General features: G+C 42.5%; 1 protein-coding gene across 1 annotated transcript in view; it reads right to left on the bottom strand.

Annotated features, from left to right (window-relative positions):
• SLC6A19 (solute carrier family 6 member 19) overlaps positions 1-22520 on the bottom strand; it is a 116179-nt gene that overhangs the window by 33781 nt on the left and 59878 nt on the right. The window contains exons 6-7 of the mRNA XM_077491821.1: positions 17972-18084; positions 2530-2658 (exon numbers count right to left, since the gene is read on the bottom strand). Of these exons, the coding sequence (XP_077347947.1) occupies positions 2530-2658; positions 17972-18084 (242 nt within the window). The remainder of the gene's footprint in view (positions 1-2529; positions 2659-17971; positions 18085-22520) is intronic.

Consider the following 22520-nt stretch of genomic DNA (forward strand, 5'->3'; position numbering starts at 1 on the left):
TGAGCAGCTGGGTCTGGGGTGGAGGGGACAGGTATCCCTTTTTCGTTGCTATCAATTATCCTGACTCCTCTGCCTCTGTCCAGCTCCCCCAGTCCCTCTACACATACCTCAGGGCTTTTGAGATCTCCTCCTGCACCAAAGCCTTGCGCAGCTCCTTTCACCTCCCCCAGCGTATCCCCCAAGACAGTGCTTGACCGTAACGCATCCCATGCGTGTCTCTCATACAGCGTGTCCTTCCGACTAGACTCGGCGGGACTCGGCAGCTTCCGGTAATGTCTCGGCTCCCCTCGGCGAGTTCCGGAGTCTCCGCTGTCTCGTCACTTTACATATGTCCCGCCAGTCACCGTTCATCCGATCAGCCGCTCCGTCTTCCCGGCCTAGTATATGCTGAGCATCGCAGACACAGGGAGAGAGCTTGTCAGCAACTCACTCACATCTCCGCACACACCCGCCGCACCTTGCACATCCGGCCACTCCCCCGCCGGCCACGGGACTTGTTACTATACTTACCTTGGGTGTATGTGCTTTGATAAACCTACCACTAATGCCCCTAATACTACCCTCTGGAATATGTTCTGCGCTGACTATCTCTACCATCGCATAGTTTAAAAACCCCTCTAACTTTTTGGCTATCTTCATTTCCAGCTGACCTGGGATTTCCTCTGACTTCCTGTTGCTTCTCCAGGACAGGAAGTCAAATCTCCTGAATGAGACACAGAAGGCCTTAAAAAGTCTAATTAGAACTTAAAATATTTTGGATTTTGATATACTTAAAAGAGGAGTATAGCCAAATTCTTCTCTTCTGGGTCAGAGCAGTGCACTTACATTTGCTCTCCTGTGCCCCAGAATCAGGCAACAGCAGTCTCAAACATCAGCTGATGTCACAGAGCCGATTCAGGCTCCGAAAGCATCCTAACCATATTGTCGGGATTCACCCAGCTGTCTGCTAGAGAGCTTGCTCCCTCCCCAGCAGCTCCAGTGACTGATGGAGCGGCACAGCAGATAGTGATGACTGACAGTCAATACTCTCCATTCAGAGCTGACAGAGAACTGAGCAATCAGCTGTCATGTAATCTCTCCGTTCTTGGACTTCGAGCCTGTGGGGGACAGGTGCAGCATCAGACTGGAGGTTAGGGTGATTATGTTTATTTGCTTTTTTTTTCCATACCCATACTTCACTTTTAAATAGAAACCTTTACAAGAAAAATTGAATCTATGTTGGAGCCTTCTTCTGCAAATGCTAGTTGTGTTGATGTCATTCCTCTGCCTTTAGTATTTGAATAACAAACAAATATAAAGATAAGGCGGTTTAATTTATTTAGACTTTGCTGATCTGTATACATGTTCTAGATCAATGATTCAAAAAGTATTGAACCCAGAGGATCAGTTTAACCACGTCAGCTCCTGAAGATTTTACCCCCTTAATGGCCATTTTTTGCTATTCGGCACAGCGCTACTTTAAATGGCGATTGCCTGATCATGTAACGCTGTAGACAAACAAAATATATAGTTTTTTTTTCACACAAATAGAGCCTTCTTTTGGTGATATTTGATCATCACTGGATTTTTTTATTTTTTGCAATATAAACAAAAAATAGTGAAAATTTTGAAAAAAAAATATTTTTTGCTTTCTGCTATAAAACATATGCAATAAAAAATTAAACAAATCAAATTTCTTCATAAATTTGCTTTGCATTGAATGTACATTTCCCTAAGTCAGAACATAAAGGTATATCGGGAACAAAAATATGAAAGATACATTGTGCCTTTCAATTACAGATTGTTGGACTATCATTTCTTTGTTTATGTTAATAAAAACATCACAGTAAATAACTCAACATCTTCAAATTGTGCGATTATTTTGCCTTTTTTTTTACTTTTGTAAAATTGGATCTTTTTCATGCTTTTTTTTTTTTTAAATATACACAATAAAAAAAAATTTTTTGCCATATAATAATAAAATATACCAAATAAATAAAAGAAACAAAAAATGGGGTACTCTCTCTTAATTTCTAAGTTGCTTTTTGATTTAGCTTTTCCCCTATTTCCTAAAAAAAGCAAAATACACAAAAAATAAGGAAAAGACCCAAAAATATTTTTGTACATTTTTACTTTTTCATTGGGAGATTGTGAGGGAGAAGGCATGGTCTACTGAATAAAGCTTTCTCACTGAGTGACCCTGGTGGGAAGAAGGGGATAGGGGGCACTGGCTATGATTTTATATCACACACTGTTGTTTTAATGCTTTCTAAAAATGTTGATAAACATAAGCTACTAATATAAACATAAAATCGAGTCTGCTAAGATCATCCCTAATACAACTAAATTACAATCTCTCCTTTTGGAACATTTTATTATTTTAGATCTTCAGTCTATATGTGTAAACAGACAAGAGTAGTACCATGTACCCAATAACGCCTCTACATGGTGAATGTTAACCTTTTCCTCCCATTAACAATTTTACTCCATCTCAACGCTCCCCAATTTTTTTGATAAAGAGCAACATTAGGATTCCTTTTCATTGCTCACCTGGCAAAGCAGTCATCATATCTAGCTGTAGCACGGAATCCAATGATTGCGTAAATAACTGTGGCAGAATATACCGATGTGCAACCATTAATGATAGAGATAATGACGGCATCCCTTTCACAGTTGTTGCTGTAAAATAAAAATACATTTATTTCTATGCAAAATATTAGTGAAGCATCTTTGTTACAAATTCAATTCTGTGAAAATTAACTACAAATACAGTTTTAAGAGAAACCGCATTAACCCTTTCAAATAATTTGGATTTCTGCATGAATGATTATCAAAATATGATCAGACTTTCAAAAAAGTTATATTAATAATTACAATGTTTGACAATCATTATATATGCAGCATTTTATGTTTTGTGCACGTACATAACAGACCATACAACAAAATTGTATCCTCACAAAAATATGGACCCATGCTGCTCATGGATACACAGACACCAGTTGGCATACAAATTCATTAAATATGTGCTTTGTTAAGTTATATGCATCAGCATCCACACATACACTACGTTCTGGTGTACCTAAAATAAAACTGGAATTTTCTTTCTGAAGTTTTTGGAGCCATTTGTCATCTGTAAGCTAATTTGCATGTGTGAAAAAGGGCTAACATTTAAAAAGGCCACAGCCAATGTTAGGTGGAGGTTTACACATATATGATGTGTATATGCAGAAGCGCAGGTTTTGGCTACATCAAGCATGTGCAAATCATTTTAATCACTGCTTCTTGTGAATGGAGAATAAACTGATAAATACACATAGGTTTGCTGAAGTCAGTTGCTCCAATATCAGAATTTGTGGGTCTTTTGGGGCTGTTCCCTTTTTGGCACATGGGCACTTCATAGCAATTGTGACATTAGTTACTTTTTTTATTTTATTTTTTTTATGTTAGAAACTGAGCATACACATTCCCTAGTGCTCTTTCTCAGCATAAAAATAAATAAAAAAAGTGGGGTTATTTTTATGATCTAGGGCTAGGCACACTGCAAACTAGGAAAGCAACGTTTGCATTGAACATGGGTGTACGTTTAAGCAGATCAGTAAGGGGATCGTGATTGTAATCTGCACCCACATTGCAAGTGTGCAAAAGGGGGCTTTTTTATTTGTTTATTTATTTATATTTGTGACAGGGTCAGCAGCAAACACAGTGTGAAGTTATCGGTAACAGCACAAAAACTGACATTTTCTTGCAACTGAGAATGGCATATTATTGTGGTACAGTTTTATCCACAAAAGTAGTTTGGCCTGTGCACCTAAGCACATCCCCCACATACAGCTCTTGCCAGAGTTCCCAATAAAATTAGGCAATAAGCCCCACATTAACATCATGTCTGGGAGGCCCAAAAATAGAGGTAGAAGTAGTTCCCGTGCAGCTATAGGGGCAAGCAGCATTCATGTCTACAGGTCAAACTAATGGTTTGGGTGCAGCATCTACAGGCAGGGTATGTGTTTTGTAGCACTGAGAGTGCTATACACCCAGAGCCTGTGGAAAAATTGAAGAAGTGGCTAACTAAGCCTTTATTGTTATCCTCCTTTCTTTGTGCAGAGTAGATTGAAGTAATCAGCAGCGCTAAGTGCCCTGTTCTGCCTCTTCTACTCCTGGCAGAACCAATTAACACACATGCAGTCTACTGCCAAGTTGGCTCTAGTGATTGTGGGGGGGGGGGGGGGTAGTGATGATGAGGTCTGAAAAAACTTGGGTTTGAAGAGGCACAATATCAGCGAGGCCGGATGTCATCCAGAGGCAGGTGGCAGAAAAGTGGTGGGTGCAGCCATCTTACTCCACCAAATGGCAGAGCTCTCCGGGTACAGAGCATTCTTAGTCCCCAGTCTCTTCCCAGACCTCAACTCTGTGGGCCTTTTTCAACACGTGCTGCAGACAGCTTCACAGTAATTTTCAATCTCTGTCTAAAGCTTATCAAGCGTGGCAATACCATTGGTCACTTGGGTATCATGTGTATCAAGAGACACGTTACTTTTCACCACACAGCTCATTGGAAGTAGCACCTAAATGCTGACTGTCAGCAGCACTCCTCCTTCCAGTTCCTCCCTCTCTACCTCTATCCCTACTAGACAAGACTTTCCATTAGCACCCTACCCTATAGAGATAGGGATGAAAGTCATTCAAGGTGCTTCAGAAATTTACCTCACGGCTCATCCAGCCGAGAAGAGGGTAAGAATGGTGCCCCCAAGAGTATGGGCAAGTGCAGGCTGCAACCTTGCTCTGATTCTGCCTACCGACCCTGGCATCTCCAGCTGCAGCATTGAGGAGTCAAGTTTCTCTACCCCAGCTGCTGCAATGAAAAGAAGTATGCCTCCAGCCACCCTTGTGCCAAGCAGCAAAATGTGAGTTTGGCAAAATTGCTGGCTTTACAGCTCAAGTCTTTCAAGCCAGTGGATTCAGCCCACTTTTGTGAATTTGTGGCCTGTGCTGTACAGCAGTAGCAGGTTCCAGGCTGCTTTTTCTAACCCTCCACTATCATGTGATAGGTAATGTTTTCATGTTACTGGACCACACAGGTCAGCAGGAGGGTCCACCTGACCACAGACACGCAGTCCGGCAAGTATTGGCAGGAATGGTGTATATATCAATCATGGCCTACTGAGTAATTTTTCTGGAATCTGGGAAAAATTCTGTAGGTGGCACACCATAGTAGCTGATTGTGCTACCCCACATCCTTACAGGTGGTGACAGTGACAGCACAGTTGCCTCCTTCCCCTCCATCTTCATCAATTCCCTCCTCAGATGAGTCACTTTCTAAACCATTAATTTTCAGAAAGTGTTCAGGAGCTATGCAACAACTCAGGCAAAGCGATGACACACAGTGTTGAAGCTGGTATGCCTAGGAGACAGGAGCCACACTGGGGCAGAGACTATTTCAGCTCTGTAGATGTAGGCTTAGAAGTGGTTAACCATCTTGTGCTGGAAAAGTCGTGAGTGACAATGGCACCAACCTGATGTCTGCCCTACATCAGAGAAAGTTCACACATATGCCTTGCCAGACACAAAATTTCAATCTGGTAGAACAGCACTTCCTGGATGGGACCCTATCTTACAGGATCTTCTGAGGCTGGTCAGAAGAGTTTGTAGCCATTTTAGCTGGTCATAGGCAGCCAGTGTGTGGCTGGGGGAAGTTCAGGGGAATTTCGCATCACCTGATATGTGACATGCCCACCCAGTGAGACTTCACCCTGCTATTTTGCACTGCCTGCGCATGCATAGGCGGGCCATGAATTAGTACCTGTTTGAGTAAGGCAGGAGGACAGGCTTGAGGGAGCTGAGGGTCTTATCCCTATGTCAGTGGAATCCTCATACAGGGTGCATGCACTGTATTGTCGCAGTTGGGACGGCAACCAGAAAGGTGAGCTGTGACATGTTGGGTATCAGCCTCATAGTTTCTGTGGTTTTCTTGATACTGCTTGATATTATAGGCAGAACACTAAAGGAACAGCAGCAGGAGAAAGAGAATATCTTCCTGGTGTCTCAGGGCCCACTATATCCAGGCACCATCCCTGGGAGGCCTCAGCAGATACACAAGGAAGAGCAGTATGGTTGCTGCAGAGGCATTCAGGAGGCGGCCATGGGGCAAGCTTCGAGGGTATTTTTTGTCCCTCACAAACCCCAGGAGCTGTATGAGCAGGGGTAGGCAACCTTAAAGAGGTGGAGATCCACCTGAACAACATGGGAGAAGTCAAAGATCACCAGGCACAGTGTTGTCTCCTCACACCTGATTTAAACCTCTAATTGCCATACTACCATGTCACAATTGCTTGCATTGCACAGCAATCATGGTGGTGAGGAGGCAACATATTTCCTCCTCACCACCTGTGAACACTCACTTGGATCACTTTTATGAGGAGCAGCAGTGCTTGCTGCAGTTGTGAATGAGCCCTTAGTTGCATTTGGCAGTGGCAGCCTTAGTTCTCTTTAGCACGTAAAGCTGGGGGCTGATAAAACAGCAGGTTGTAATAGAAATCTATGACTAAGCGCAGCAAACCCACAGGAAAGCTGCAGGCACACTGCACCCACGGGATGGGTAAACTGCAGTGCATCAATGTGAAAGCAGCCCTATACTATTATGCCCAGTGTATTGCTTCACACTGACCTGATCTCTTCTTTCCTGCTGCTGGCACCACTCTGGAAACCACTAGTCTGGATAAGAGGTGGAGTGCAGTTGGTATCACTCCGCATGGGACAGGTGCCAGCACTACAGAGGAGGCATCAGCTTATGCAGCTCTTGCTCCCTACTACAGCTCCCACTTTACAAGTAGTCCCTCTGCATTGCACTCTGTTTAATGCTCTAAAATGGTGGGTCAGCAAACCCAGACCGTGATCTACCATTCACCTGTCCACGATCTGCTGGATAATCGTGATCTACAGGTTGCTGACCCCCAGGCTAGGGGGAGGAAGCAGAGGATAATGTTGTCTGCAGAGACTCTGAGGACTTTGGCAGGGCTTGTTCATGCTTCAGAGCCTCCTGGATCCACAATACAAGGAGAAAGTTGCAGAGCTCATCCTGTACTCATAGAGTGGGCAAAAAAGGAAACACCCAAAGAACATACTAACCTGGCAACCACCTTTCCATAGTCTGGCAATATACTGCTTAACTAACAATGCTTTGAGCCTGCTGTCATTGAAAGAAGGAGAAGTGGTGGGAGTGGCTGCATAAGTGAAGCATTCAAAACATTTTTCTCTACCCAGCGACAGGGTCTGTGTTCCGCCAGCAGCTATCAACAGTGGCTGCATGATATGGTGGGGGAGTACGTGTCAAGTGTGGATGTTGAGACCCTTCTAACAGATGACCAGCTTAATTAATGGATGGACCACTGGTCAGTGCTTTCCTGGTATGCAATTGAGCTGCTGGGCAGACCTGCAGCCAGTATCCTCTCAGAATGTAGATTTAGTGCTGCACGCTAACATAAACTACAATAATATTCTCCTGTGTATAGGTGTGATGGCCCAGATAGGAAAAGTACTCTATTGTAAAAAGTGGATAACTCTTATGGAGCCTTGCTGCCATCTAGGACTGGGGTTGTCCTCAGAAAACACTATCTATTTTCCACAGTGTCCCTGGATTGACATTTGGTAAAATTAACCAGTTTTGTATCAGTGAAACCTACCATGCCCCTACTGCAGACGCTGCCTCTCTTTTCATTGTTGCAGGCATGAAATAAAATCCCACCACCTGTCACCATTGCCATCTCCTGCTCCGATGAGCACAGCGAGCCACCATTAACACCTCCTTCTATCACTCCTAGCTTGGCACTGTTAACATCTACAACCACTACTGTAGGCCTGCCATCATTCCTGCTGCAGAACTTTTAATTTGGCACACCCAAAGCCTGAGCAGCTGTTGCAACATTGTAAAGTACCAAACATTTTTGGGCAGGTAACATTCTGAGCAGTGTAGACATAATTCTGTAGAATATGGTGTTTTAGTACCAACGCTCCAAACCCAATTTTTTCCATATCTGTTTCTTAGTTGCAATGAGTGTGCATTTTTTCATTGTGTTCTCTGCATGAATATTTTTGAATGTTCGGTCATGTTCACCTATCCTGCTTCAGGTTTTTCGGCTCATCCTTGATCAGTGGGTATAGAAGGTATTAAGTTGCTGTTATTGGCAGCAAATGTTTGTTTTCCTACATGCAACATTTTTACATGTGCATATGCTTTTCCATCAATGGCCTTGAATGTTTGAACCGTTTGTTCAATAATGATATGGTGATGTAAATGTTAAGTGTGTTGGCTACATAAGGCTGTATAGTACTGTAATTATATCTTACAATGGCACTTTCAATGACAAAAATATAATATATTTCAGAACACATTCATGCAAAAGTCCAAAAACATTGGTAATCCTGTTTTCAATTTGAGTAGAACGCCAGCTACAACTTTTTTTTTCAAAATTTTGTAAAAACTGGAAACGTAGAACTTGTACTCTGTTTCATGTTGTTTCATTGGAATAGTAGAGAAAAGCTAGCAAAATTCTGTACCAACTCAATGCTCATTATGTAAGTGTATTTACTGGCTCACAGTTTAACAGGGAAAATCAGGAAGGTTTTAATTAAGAAATCATCGGTTCACACTGGTGCGACAAGCGCTCCGACTTTGAGAAAATAAGTCGCATGACATGTCAAAATGAATGGTTCCCTATGGGCGGCGTCTTAACTTATCCGACTTGTGTCAGTCTGACTTTTGAAAAGGTTCCTACACTACATTGGTCCGACTTGGGTGCAATTTCAGAACATAGAATTGAAATGAAGTCGCATCCAAGTCGGATCAGCATCTTAAAGTGGTTGTAAACCTGAAAAAAAACAAAAAAACTGTAAGACAAAGGCATAATGAGCTAGTATGCATCACATACTAGATCATTATGAAATACATACCTAAGCTGTTGCAGCGGCCCTGCACACCGTTATGACCGGCGACATGTCTCCCGGATTTATTTCCTGGTTCATGGGCTCCGACGCTGTGATTGGCTGGAGCCGCGATGACGTGATATGTGGCACGTTGCTGAAGAAATGGCAATAGCGAACCGTTTCTTTAGTGCGCATGCACCAATGACATTGGCGCAAGCATACATGGTAAATATCTCCTAAACCGTGCAGGTTTTACAGTACCTACAGGTAAGCCTTATGATAGGCTTATCTGTAGGTACAAGTGGTGTAACAGGATTTACAACCACTTTAACTAATCTAACTTGTGACATGTGACTTTTGCTCAGGGGCAATGTTAGTGTAGCCACCTGTTCCCAGAAATGGGACTATAATGCAAATTTAGTTTTTGGCTGAGCTGTAACCAGCTCAGATTGATTGTACATAGTTTATTGATTCTGTCCTAAATTTGACAGTGTTGTGCATTCCCACTGTTACCAGTAGGTGTCACTGGTACCACAGGACAGTGTGAGAATAACAAATAAGTTAAAGCGGGGTTCCACCCTAAAGTGGAACTTCCGCTCATCAGAACCCTCCCCCCTCCGGTGTCACAGTTGGCACCTTTCGGGGGGGGGGGGGTGCAGATACCTGTCTAAGACAGGTATTTGCACCCACCTTCGGGCATAGACTCCCACGGGAGTCTATGCCGTTTCCTGTCCTAGCGAGCTGTCTGCTGGGCCATTCCTATTGCGCTGCGCGACTTGCGCATGAGCAGTAGGGAACTGGGAAGTGAAGCCGCAGCGCTTCACTTCCTGATTCCCTCACCTAGAATGGCGGCGCTGGACCCTGGGACAGGTGAGTGTCCATTTATTAAAAGTCAGCAGCTGTAGTATTTATAGCTGCTGGCTTTTAATAATTTTTTTTTCAGTGAAATCCCTCTTTAAGTTGTAATGAATATTCTTTTTCCAGAAACAGCCCAGTAGGAGGTTCCTGCTGCTGTGCATTCTGGGAAGGGGTATTTATTGGACAGATGCCACGTGCTTGAGGCTACGCTGCTGCAAGCTGTGTAAGTACGCCCAGAAGCCTGTCTGGGGCCTACAAGTTCGGAGCTGGTCCTTAGGCTGTCTTGACTGTTTGTTCTACAATCCAATCAAGGTAATGCATTCTTGGCTGCTAAGTTTGTGAGAGAGACTTATCCAGGTATCTGCTGGCAGCTATGACTGTAAGAGAGGCTTATACAAACATCTTACTGGTTGCTAGGCCTGTGTGAGAGAGAGGCCTACCCAGATATTCAAGATCTGCTAGAAGAAAGCTGTGTTTTGTCCTTTAATCTAAGGAGTCTGTAAGTGATCTGCTACAAAAAGGTATCTGCAACCTCCCCTCAACCTCTTTACTACTAGTTCTTCATTAAAGCATTGAAAACTACTGAAAGTGACTGGTGCCCATATTTGTTCTAACTTCCCATTATAGCCATGGACTCAGCCCTGGGGTGAATGTAAGCCTGCTCCCTGTATCTGGAGTTACTTTTCTGCTCCCATGAAATCCAGGGGGATGCTACATTAGCAATGCAAAATGTATTGGAAAAAAACGGCGTGGGGCCCCCCAAATCCATACCAGACCCTTTGGCGTGAGGTTTCATCCATTCCAGAGCCATAGGAATTGTTTTGATGGGTCAAATGACAAGTCTCATTCATCTCAAAGTCAGATAAAAATCAGATCTGGTTCAATAAAATCGAATGAAAGTCGGATCCAAAGTCGCAGCGTAACCTCGGATCAGAAGTTGTGGGACTTTTGTGTCGGATCAGTGTGAACATGGTCTTATCCCTTGTACACATGGTCGGAAATTCCGACAACCAAATCCGTCGGATTTTGTCTGACGGATCTTCTCCGAAACTGTTGCATACACACGGTCAGACAAAGTTGTCGGAAAATCCGATCTTTCAGAACGTGATGACGTTATTTCGTTACGATGGGACTACATTCAGGCTAGTAGCCAATAGCTTTGATGTAGGAATTTGATCTGAGCATGCGTGGCACTTTGTCCGATCGGAATTCTCTACACATGATTGGAGTATGTCCGATCGGAGCAGTTTGTCGGAAAATATTTCCGGCAAGTTGGAAAATTTGGTCTGACGGATATTCCGACAGAAACAGTCCGATGCATACCACACACAGTCGGAATATCCGACAAAACGCTCCAATCGGACACATTCCGATGGAATCTCCGACCGTGTGTACAAGGGCTTAGAGTGCACTAATTTATAGAGACAACATCCTTAGTATTTTTGACTGCTGGGGCAGTGGAACAGGCCACAAACTAGGAGGCATGGGCAAGGATTTACCCTGAAGCAAACACTATAATTTTGCAGCTGAGGCTCAGCTGTGTAAACATTATGTGTGATATTTTGTATCATACAGTGTCTGATCTCCAGAACAGGCCAGAAACTTTAGGGCACTATGAAGGCTTGATCCTGCAGAAAAGATTACGTATTTTGCACAATATACATATTTGAGGCCCGGTTGTGGGAAAATTGTGTGGCACCTTCAATGTGGCAGAACACCAAAATAGGGCAGTAGAGGCATCATGAGATGTTATGGTGATAGGCCAGCAGTGGGAGCAGTAGATAGTAATGATAGAAAGCCAGCAGCTATGGCAAGAGATAGTAATCATGGAAGGTCAGCATTGGTGATAGTAGCTGATAATGGTGGCAGGAGATTGTAATGGTGGCCCACAGTAGTGGCCGAAACTAGTAATGGAGGCAGGCCAGCAGTAGAGGGAGGAGTTTATAATAGTGGCATAGAGATGGTGTCAGAATAGAAGTATTGGAAGGAGCTGGTAAAAGTCTCAGGTCAACTGTGGTGGAAGGAGCTGGTAATGGTAGATGGAGACAGTAATAGTGGCAGACCAGGAACTGTGTAAGGAGTTGGTAGTAGTAAAAGGAGATGGCAATGGTGGCAGACCAGTAGTGGTGACAAGAGCTGGTAATGGTGGCAGACCAGCAGTGGTGGAAGAAGCTGTTAATGATGTCTGGCCAGCAGCAGTGGAAGGAGTATGTAATGGTGGTAGGAGATCACAATTGTGGCAGATAAACAGTGGTGGAAGGTGCTGGCAAAGGTATCAGGCCAGCAGCAGGGAAGTAGCTGGTAGTGGTGGAAAGTAATAATAATAGTGGCAGGCCAGCAGTAGTGGTGGTGAAATGAGATGATAATGGTGGCAGATCAGCAGCGATAGCAGGATGTGGTAATGGTTTCAGAACAGTGGCAGCCAGAGGAGCTGACAATGGTGGAAAGAGCTGGAAATGGTGCAATGGGCTGTTAATTGTAGCAGGAGTATATAAGGTGATAGGTCAGCACTGGTGGAAGATGCTGGTAATAGAGACAGGCCAGCAGAGGTGGCATAACTTGGTACTTACTGAGTAAGCTCCGAAGCCAGTGGTCCAACCTGGACGCTCACAAGTCCATGGGTTTAGGTAATCAGAAATCATATGGTTTAGGTGCTGCCTGTGACTGATGCCAGCAGCAAGACCTGTCCACTGTGGTTTGACAAATGACTGCCACCGCTTCTCCTCATTTCAGCAATCTGAAGAGTGAAAGTATATTGGCCATGAAAGGGAAGCCTGACACTCTCTGGAAAGGCAGTAAAGAGGTTCTTCTGGAAACACCTCTTCCAAATGGCACATTTTGTGCTTCCTTTGGGATAAAAGCATGAAATCTGCCAATTTCCCCTTTAATTGTGGCTCCATATGGCTGGCCAGCCAGCAATACTCCATCTTCTTAATGGCCAGAATCCTAGGGTCTTTGTGCAGGCATATCAGCATGAAAACAGCCCATTTCCCACAAACTGTCTGCAAAAGAGGGCCGTGAGTTCTAAGTGTCATCAAGGACAACAGAATCATCAATGATCTTACCTACCTATGTAAAACTCATGGGATTTGGGAGTGATGAAACGTACCCCTGGAATTCTGCTCCACAACATTCTACTCCTCATTGCCAGCACCCCAACCTCTTTTCTCCTCCTTATACCCCTCATCTACCTGCAGCTTTCAATACCTCACAAAGATTGAGTCAGTTGCTAAAGAATCCTGCTGGCTCTGAAAAAGCAGGAAGGTCTCCTTCTGCTGTAGGGTCTTCAGAGCCGAGTCTGTAACAGCACACAGAGTGTGATTCAGCATCTGTTAATTAAGCCAGATATTTTACCAAGTTGACATTGAGATACTGGGCATGGGGGTGTTTGAGCAGAATTTTTTCTTCCACTCCAACAGCTTGGGAGGAGACACCTCCCTGGCCAAGATGCTGCTGGTGATGGCAGGTTTAGAAGATTTATGAGGTGATTCAAGCCAATGCTTAGCCCCACTCTGCATGTTGCTAATGATGACCCTCTTGTCTGCATGATGTGCCATAAGGTAAGCCTCTAAATTCCATTAGGCTTTTATCCCTTTTATTTGAGGCTCCAGATGTTGAAATGAGTGGATGCAGGTGTTCTTGGGAGTGGTGAAAAGGGGGAAAGGGAGGTGCAAGGAAGAGAAGAAATGAAAGCCTTTTGCTGCCAACTTTATAATTCAGGTGGAACCCTCAACAGCGCATAGCGGAGCAGAACCTATATGCTTGCAACCCCCTAGTGGGTACGTGGATCTGGTGAGTGGGGACCCAAAAGGGGAAACAAGCACGGAAGTCACTAAAGAAATATATATGATCACGAAAGTCACCTTCTTTGTCTTTTCCTGAGCTGGAATCTTGCACATTGTTGGACGTTTACCAGAAGAATTATTGTGGACTATCTTCACTTTATTTTATTTCATTTTATTCTAGCTCTATTTTGATATTCCTACTGTACTTTTTGCATTTTTTCATTTTTTCATATTTTCCATTTTTTTCTCCCTGCCACATGTGGATGGGAAGGTTGTTGTAAATCCTAGTATAGTTTTCATCACCTATATAAGGTTCACATATAAGATGCACATACACTTTTTATGGTAAAAAAACCCTCTTTTTCTGTTTCAGATATATGTATATATATATTGTTTGCCTTTATATGTATCACTTATTTAGGGGTTGTTGATTTATACAATCCTTGGTTTAACTCACATCAGCTGGTATTTATAGTGATAAGCCCACATAGGGTCTGCCCTGCACTATTATCTATTGGGAATATTATTTATAGGGGGAATAAGTATAAGTATTACTTACAAGGATATTTTATGTTGCATTTCTACATTTAGTGGAACTAATCACAATTATTCACAAAGCACTCTAAGGGTTTCCTAGTCCTTTATCTTTATACTATTTCTTTATCTTTATATCTATATACCTTTTGCGCTTGGATAATTCTTGACCTGAGGATTTTTTAGATACATTTTTATATCTATTTGTGGAGGCTATTATATATATGTGGTAGATGTACACTATTGGTGTCACCAGTATATATATATAGATGACCAGTATAGCTATATATATATATATATATATATATATATATATATATATATATATATATATAGATAATAGGGAAAGTTTCGCACTTATATTACAGAATTAGCTTTGTGTACCGGTAATGGTCACTCACCGGAGGTTTAACAGTATAACTATTACTTTGAGGTAGCGCCAATAGCCCCTAATAACCATTTATATTATCCACTAGAAGGTGACCTAGGACCTAGACCTAGAATATAGTGTACCCTTGTGTATATAACATTATTCAATGTTCAATCATTGTTGTTCTTGGGAGGAGTCTGTTTGCTGAGTTGGCCCTGTTATCACAGCTCATCAGATTTACTCCTTTCTTTGTACAATAACTTTTCCTATTTGATTCAAGTAAAACATTTCAGAACCTTATACTATTGAGTTGCTTGATTCTTGCTTTATAGTATTAACAGGATGTCTGAACCCAGAATGTCAGGTGGGTTGGGAGGTTCACTTGGTCATGGTTGTTCAGATGAGCAGGTAATTCTTAGCAGTCCTCAAGGGGGCAGAGCTACATAAATAACATATACTGCAGTCTACAGAGTGTAGTGGTCAGGAGTATGTACAGCACCACATACTGATTGCAGCACTCATGAATATGTAAGATATAGTATACATTATATACTCTTGATAGTGTCGGGTCATCTGAGACCAGGTGACAGATGCACTCCGTAGGAGTCGGAAGTGCACCGCTAGGTAGTGGACCTTAGGACTGACTGCTGCAGATTGTACCCAGGAAGATTCAGGACACAGGTCTACAGGATCACTAACACAGATCCCAATGGGAGCTGGAGCATAGATTCCGCAGGGCGCGGAGTCTAAGAGCCAGCAGGTGTTCGCCAGAGCCTCCAGTGATGAGGATGGACTTCACTGCAGTCTGGCTCCAGGTCGTGGCCCCTAGGGTCTTATAGCTCACGCTCACAGTAGACTACAGGAGAAGGAAGCAGAAGGCTGGGACGACAAGGATAGTAAGGGGATAAGGCAGAGGTCAGGGCAACTAGCAGACAGGAACAACAGAGTACACACCAAAGGTTCAGGGTCACAGGCAGACAGGGATGGTTGGGGACATGCCAAAAGGTCAAGGTCACAAGCAGACAGGAATCGTTGAGAACACGCCAAGGTCGGTAAGAGAGACAAACGTGAAGCACACGGCAAGCAGGAAACAGGAAGCCAAACACACAATGGATACACAATGGTTGATCAGCACCGCTGGCTTTCAGTGCACAGGTTAATATAGGGTTCCCTGATAGGGCCTGGGGTGGAGCCATGCTTAGAGGAGAGGTTATAAAAACCACCAGGTGGAAATGGCTGGCCTCTTAGTCTGAACACATGAGGAGAGGTAGGCAAACAGAGGAAGATTACTGCATAACCATGACAGATAGCCATAGTGTGTACCCTGTGCTGCATGGTACATATCCTTTACTGTTGTACATTACATACTTAAGGCTGCTGCACTTTGTTCGCTGAGCTGTACTTGATACACATACTCCTAGTCAATGCACTTTGTGTGTTATTTACTCCAGACCCCTGCACTCTATATATGCTATATACAGTGCCTTGAAAAAGTATTCATACCTCTTAAATTTTCCACATTTTGTCATGTTGCAACCACAAACGTAAATGTAAGTAGAAGGAAAATGATAAATGGTTTTCAACATTTTTTACAAATAAATATGTGAAAAGTGTGGCGTGCATTTGTATTCAGCCTACCTGATTCAATACTTTGTACCGGTAGAACCACCTTTCGCTGCAATTACAGCAGCAAGTCTTTTTAGGGTATGTCTCCACCAGCCCTGCACATCTGGAGACTGACATTTTTGTGCATTCTTCTTTGCAAAATAGCTCAAAATCTGTCAGATTAAATGGAAAGTGTCCGTGAACAGCAATTTCCAAGTCTTTCCACATATTCTCATTTGGATTTAGGTTTGGACTTTAACTTAGCCATTCTAACACATGAATATCCTTTGATCTAAACCATTCCATTGTAGCTCTGGCTGTATGTTTAGGGTTGATGTCCTGCTGGAAGGTGAACCTCTGCCCCAGTCTCAAGTCTTTTGCAGACTCTAACAGTTTTTCTCTTAAAATTACCCTATATATGGTTCTATCCATCTTCCCATCAACTCTGACCAGCTTCCCTTTCCCTGCTGAAGAAAAGCATCCCCACAACATGATGCTGCCACCACCATGTTTCATGGTGGGGATGGTATGTTCAGGCTGATGTGCAGTGTTAGATTTCTGCCACATATAGCTTTTTGCTTTTAGGCCAAACAGTTCAATTTTGGTCTCATCTGACCAGAGCACCTTCTTCCACATGTTTGCTGTGTACTCCACGTGGCTTCTCACAAACTGCAAATGGGACTTTTTATGGCTTTCTTTCAACAATGGCTTTCTTCCTGGCACTCTTCCATAAAGGCCAGATTTGTGGAGTGCACAAACAATTGTTGTCCTGTGGACAGATTCTTCCACCTGAGCTGTGGATCTCTGCAGCTCCTCCAGAGTTACCATGGGCCTCTTGGCTGCTTCTCTGATTAATGCTCTCCTTGCCCGGCCTGTCAGTTTAGGTGGATGGTCATGTCTTGGAAGGTTTGCAGTTGTGCCATACACTTTCCATTTTCAAATGATGGATTGAACAGTGCTCTGTGAGGTTTAAAGCTTGGGGATATTTTTTTATAACCTAACCCTGCTTTAAACTTCTCCAGAACTTTATCCCTGACCTGTGTGGTGTGTTCCCTGGCCTTCATGATGCTGTTTATTCAATAAGGTTATCTAACGAATCTCTGAGGGCTTAACAGAACAGCTGTATTTATACTGAGATTAAATTACACACAGTTAGACTCTATTTACTAATTAGGTGACTTTTGAGGCAATTGGTTCCAGAAGATTTTAGTTATTGGTATCATAGTAAAGGGGGCTAAATACAAATCCACGCCACACTTTTCAGGTATTTATTTGTATAAAACTTTGAAAACCATTTATCATTTTCCCTCCACTTCACAATTATGTGCCACGTTGTGTTGTTCTGTCACAAAAAATCCCAATAAAATACATTTATGTTTTTGGTCATAACATGACAAAATGTGGAAAATTTCAAGGGGTATAAATACCTTTTCAAGACACTGAATTGTAATTACATACTCATGAGCTCCAACTGAAAAGTGTTCATTGTCTTAACAATTGCTGGTTGTTAATTAGCCCCTGGCTAGTTCAATGCAGTGCTTTCTTAAGGCAGGCTCAGTGTTAGCTCTAGGCCTATATTCAGTGGATCGAAAAGCATATGTAACAGAAGTTTCAATTTTTAAAAAATGATTGAGTTTTATTTGGATCTGAGTGCACAGTGCTTCTGCCCACTTTTGTTTTGCCAAATGATTGTCAACATTGCTGCACATATGTGTACTATATATTAGTGAAAGTTGTACTGTCCATCAATTCTCCTTATCTTACGTCCCTGTTAATTTAAACTTGCAACAACTAGCTTTGCATAGGAGTAAATGGGCATTTCGGGAAACTGATGTTCATCTATAATTATGTAAAAATAAATATTTCTGTGGCATATATCTCTCACTAGGTATTTTAGAAAAATTAACATAAAAAGTATACTTACTGTATAGAATTGTAACTTGAAAAGGAAATAAGGCCACCAAATGCAAGTGAAAAAGAGTAGAAGACTTGTGCACCAGCATCCAACCAAGTAACCGGATTTGCCAGTTCAGCAATCTAGAACAAATACAAAATATTATCCTATATTATAAAACAATTTTTTATTTTCATAGATTTTTAACTCAAATAACTTTTATTGAGAATTTTTCACAGTTACAGTGATACACAGATGGTTGTATAAAGCAATGACAAAGCAAAAAAATATATAGAACAACATTACCAATGCTATGTGTTGAACATAAGGTATGTAGGACTGAGTAACTTCTTTGCTAAAGGTCCCTACTGCAGACCAGCATGTCTGCCCTCTGAGGCATACAGCAGAAGTTGTCATATGTCAAACAAGATTTCCCCAGTTGAGTAGTCCTCATTAAAGTCTTTGACAGAACAACTAAAAGTTGCTAAGAAAGCAAAGTATTTATGTATCCTTTCTAAATGGCCTCCAGGGAGGCCAAAGTTTAAAAAATCTAGTCAACTTGCCTTCCATCCAAGCCATGATCTGTTCCAAAGTATAGACGTCTGCAATGTGTCCTTTAACCTCATCTACGTTCGGAAATTAATTTGATTTCCATTTGCATAGTAAAATAAGTCACGCTGCAAACAGCACATGTATGGTTATAGGCCTTAAGTCCCGGGGAATTATATCAATATCAATACTTAGAATGGCCTTAGGGAAGTTGGGTTGGATGCTTATATAGCGCCCTGGGGTTTAGTCAGGGAGCTCCTCACCAAATTCTTTAGCTGGGGTAGCTACTATAGTTAAATTGTTGAAGATTCATTGATTTCTCCCTAAATTTGGCCTTGTTGTACTTCTACCACTAGGTGGCCAGGCACTTGGTGGTACTAGATATGAGAAGGGCAACGCAAGGTCAGGTTATGGGTATGTGGGTGTCCAAGCCAATGGTCTGCTGTAAGTGCCTATATATTTGGGTGAGGTCAGGTGATCTGTGTTCTGTGCCACCCGGACTACCGTCTGGGTGGACGTGTGTTGTCTGCCCCAGGCTGCTAGGCTAGAGATTGGGCCTATCCTGGGAGCATCTGGCTGCAAAGCTGTGTGAGGACCTATCCAGAAGTAAGAGAGCAGCGCAGGGTTGGAACTGCGGCTTGCAGTCCAACCAAAAGTGATGGTTCTGTCGGCCGGAGAACCTGTCAGTGGTTGGAGGTAGAAGGGAAGCTGTTGCCATGAAGGGACCAATCGCCTTTACCAGGGAGCACAGTGAGTAACCGAAGCATGAACCGGAACCATATTCTCACTGAAGAACAAGGTGGAGAATCAGGAAACTTCTGGCTGTGATCAAGTCAGGGACCCAAGCAGTGGAGGAGACGCTTGCAGAGCAGCCTTGTGTGTCAAGCCAGGAATCTAACTGGGGTGAAGCTTGAGGAAGAGGAATATCTGGAGTGCCAAGTTAGGGACCCAAAATAAATAAATAAATAAATTAAAAATCCTTAAATAAAAAATAGATATTTCTTTGCTTTTGGGGTTAAGTGAGGTCCAATATCGCCAAGCTGTCATGGAGCTCTGTAGTAGCCTGTCTGAGAAAATCCCTATCAGGTAAGGAATGGGTGGTGCAGCTTCTTGAAAGGGATGGGTTTGTCATATTGAATTGGGTCTGTTAGCTTAGTTATCCCCTTGATCTCCCAAGTTATGGTAGATAGGTAAGGTATAAGAAATTTAAGTACCCAAGTGGAAGTTGAATCTGTAAGGACTGCTTGCAGGTGTTACCATATTTTAGAAAATATTTCAATGCTTAAAGGGAAGCCCCAATTGTGGGATGTGTATAATGAAAATTCCAGGTTTTGGGTGGGGCTATGTGCCAATAATAGTTTGCGTAGGGTGACCTTGCCAAGCCATTCCTTTTCCAGAGAACCACTATGCATTGAATTTGGGGCCTAGAACCAAATTTTATTTGGTCCAGCAACGTGGCCACACAGTAATCGTATATATCTGGAAGGCCCATGCACCCCACCTTCCTATGTTTCATTAATATACAATGAGTAAAGTGTGCCCTACCATTTGCCCATAGATACCACCCAAGTATACTTTGTAGCTTTTTGAAAAAGGTAACTGGTACACACTTATGGGGAGCAACCTGAATACATAAAACATTCTAGGGAGGAGCAGCATTTTAAATGCCACGAGTCTACCTGCCCACGACAGGTAATGTTTGCTCAATCTAGTTAAGTTTTGTTGTATGGTCGTTAATAAGGGCATATAATTATATTTACAAGTCGGAAGCGGGAGTCGTTAAGGTTATTCCCAAGTATAGGAGGGAGTCTGTTGCCCAAGGGTATGGGAACAGAGATTGGAGACTAGATATAGTCTTTGCAGGGACAAAAGTTCCAAGAATGTTGAATTTGGACTCGTTGACCTTGTAATAGGAAACAGAATGAAAATAACTTTAACAAAGTATGAACAGCTGGCAGGGATCGTTCCCAGGTCTGTCAGTGTTAGGATGATATCATCAGCAAAAATTGTGATCACGTGGGGATTTTTTTTAGGACAATCCCCTTAATATGGCCGTGTGATCTTTTAATTTCTACCAACATCTCCATGGCCAGGGGAATATAAGTGGGGATTGTGGGCACCCCTGCCTTCTGCCCTTGGTAATTGGGAAGCTCTTAGAAAACAGGCCATCAGTATAAACATGGGCAGACGGAGTAGTATATAGGGCTGCAATTGCCGAAAATATCTCTCCCTGTAGGCCGTAAGAAGTAAGAAGCAGAGAAGGCCTTTTAGTGACCTCAACATGGTGCAATAGGTTAAGAATGCGACGGGTAGTTTCTGGAGTCTGATGACCCGGAACAAAGCCCACCTAGTCAGATTTCACTAATAAAGGTAGGAAATGAAAAAGTCTGTTTGTTATAAGTCTGCCATAGATTTTCAAATCCACATTTAGTAGAGATATAGGCCTAAAGTTCTGTCAGGAAATAGTTCCCTAGCTAATTCTAACTAGATCTTAATAGTTGCTTCAAGCATTTCAGATGGAAAGGAGGTATTGGACGTAGCAGTGTCTGCAAACACTGACTCCAAATAAGGGGACAAAATGGAATGGAACAGCTGGTAGTGTTCTGATGAAAATCCACCAGGCTATGGTGATTTATCGGGAAAAGTATGAATAACATCTGTAATTTCTTTAGTGGTGAAGGGTTGGTTTAGTATATTCAACTCCTCAGGTGAGATTTTCGGTAGGAAGACTGAATCCAAAAAGTCTTCTATCTGCTTGGGTATTGGTTTAACTGTGCAGGGGACTTGGTGAAGATTGTATAGGGAGCTATAATAAGAACTAAAGGCATCTGCTATATTTTGCAGATTGAAGAGATTCTTGCCCTTAGGGTGGAATAGATGTGGAATTTTATGTTTAGCTACTTTTTCTCTGAGTTGTTGTGTTAGAAGTTAACCCGCTTTGTTACCGTGATGGTAACTATTAGATTGTATATATTTAATTAATTTATGATAGTGCGACAACAAAAGTATCGGATCGGAATTATGGCCAGAAAAAGGTCTGATGGTTTTCCCAATGGAATTTCGGTCAAGCTGTCTTGCCTACACGCGGTCACACCAAATTCCGACCGCCAAGAACACGGTGACGTACAACATGTATGATGGGACTAGAAAAACTAAGTTCAATAGCCAGTAGCCATTGCTTCTGTCTCATAGTTGAATCTGAGCATGCGTGATTTTTTGCGCGTCGGAATTGCACACACACGATCGGAATTTCCGATAGAAATTTTTTCCGTTGGGAAAATTGAGAACATGCTCGCAAATTTTTGCTGGCGGAAATTCGGCCAGCTAAATTCACAGTCGCATTTTCCAATGAAAAGCTCTCAATGGTCTTTTGCTGGCCGAAATTCCGATCGTGTGTACGCGACATAAGATAATTTCTTGTACAATTCAACTTTTCTAATGAGAGAGGCTTTGGGTTTTACTTGTGTGCATGTTCCAACTGGTTTATGGATAGGAGGAGACTATCCAGCCACTGCTTCCTGTGTCTCTTAACTGAACTCATTTGGAGTAGATGACTTCTCTAAGCCGCCTTGTGTTAATTTTTACAGTGTAAAGGGGTCCGAGGTACAAGGGCCATTGATTTCAAGACTTCCTGGATTTTTGATTTATTTTTGGGTTGTGACATCGAAAGTTCATAATTTCTCCAACTGTTGCTCACCTGGGACCCACCCACCATGATAGACACAGTGGCATGGTCTGACCACGTAATATTACCAATCTCAGATCTGTTTACATTTTGGAGTAAAAATGTATCTACCAAGCCAATATGTAAATAAGTGTGGTGCGCATGAGAGTAAAAGAAGTCCCTTTCCGTTGAGTGTTGACAGTGCCACGCGAAAAACTGGGAGAAGGTAAGAAAATGTGATAGAGTTGCTCGGTGTGCCCCCTGAGAGATCTGAAGTGTCCATCAACTTGTAAGGGACAGTATTAAAATCTCCACATAAGATAATATACCCCTTGCACATAGGTTGTAATTTCTTCTATATTTTTC

This window comes from Lithobates pipiens, unplaced genomic scaffold, assembly GCF_037356315.1.
Source record: "Lithobates pipiens isolate NorthernLeopardFrog02 unplaced genomic scaffold, aLitPip1_a1.2 Scaffold_19, whole genome shotgun sequence".
Classification (NCBI taxonomy): domain Eukaryota; kingdom Metazoa; phylum Chordata; class Amphibia; order Anura; family Ranidae; genus Lithobates; species Lithobates pipiens.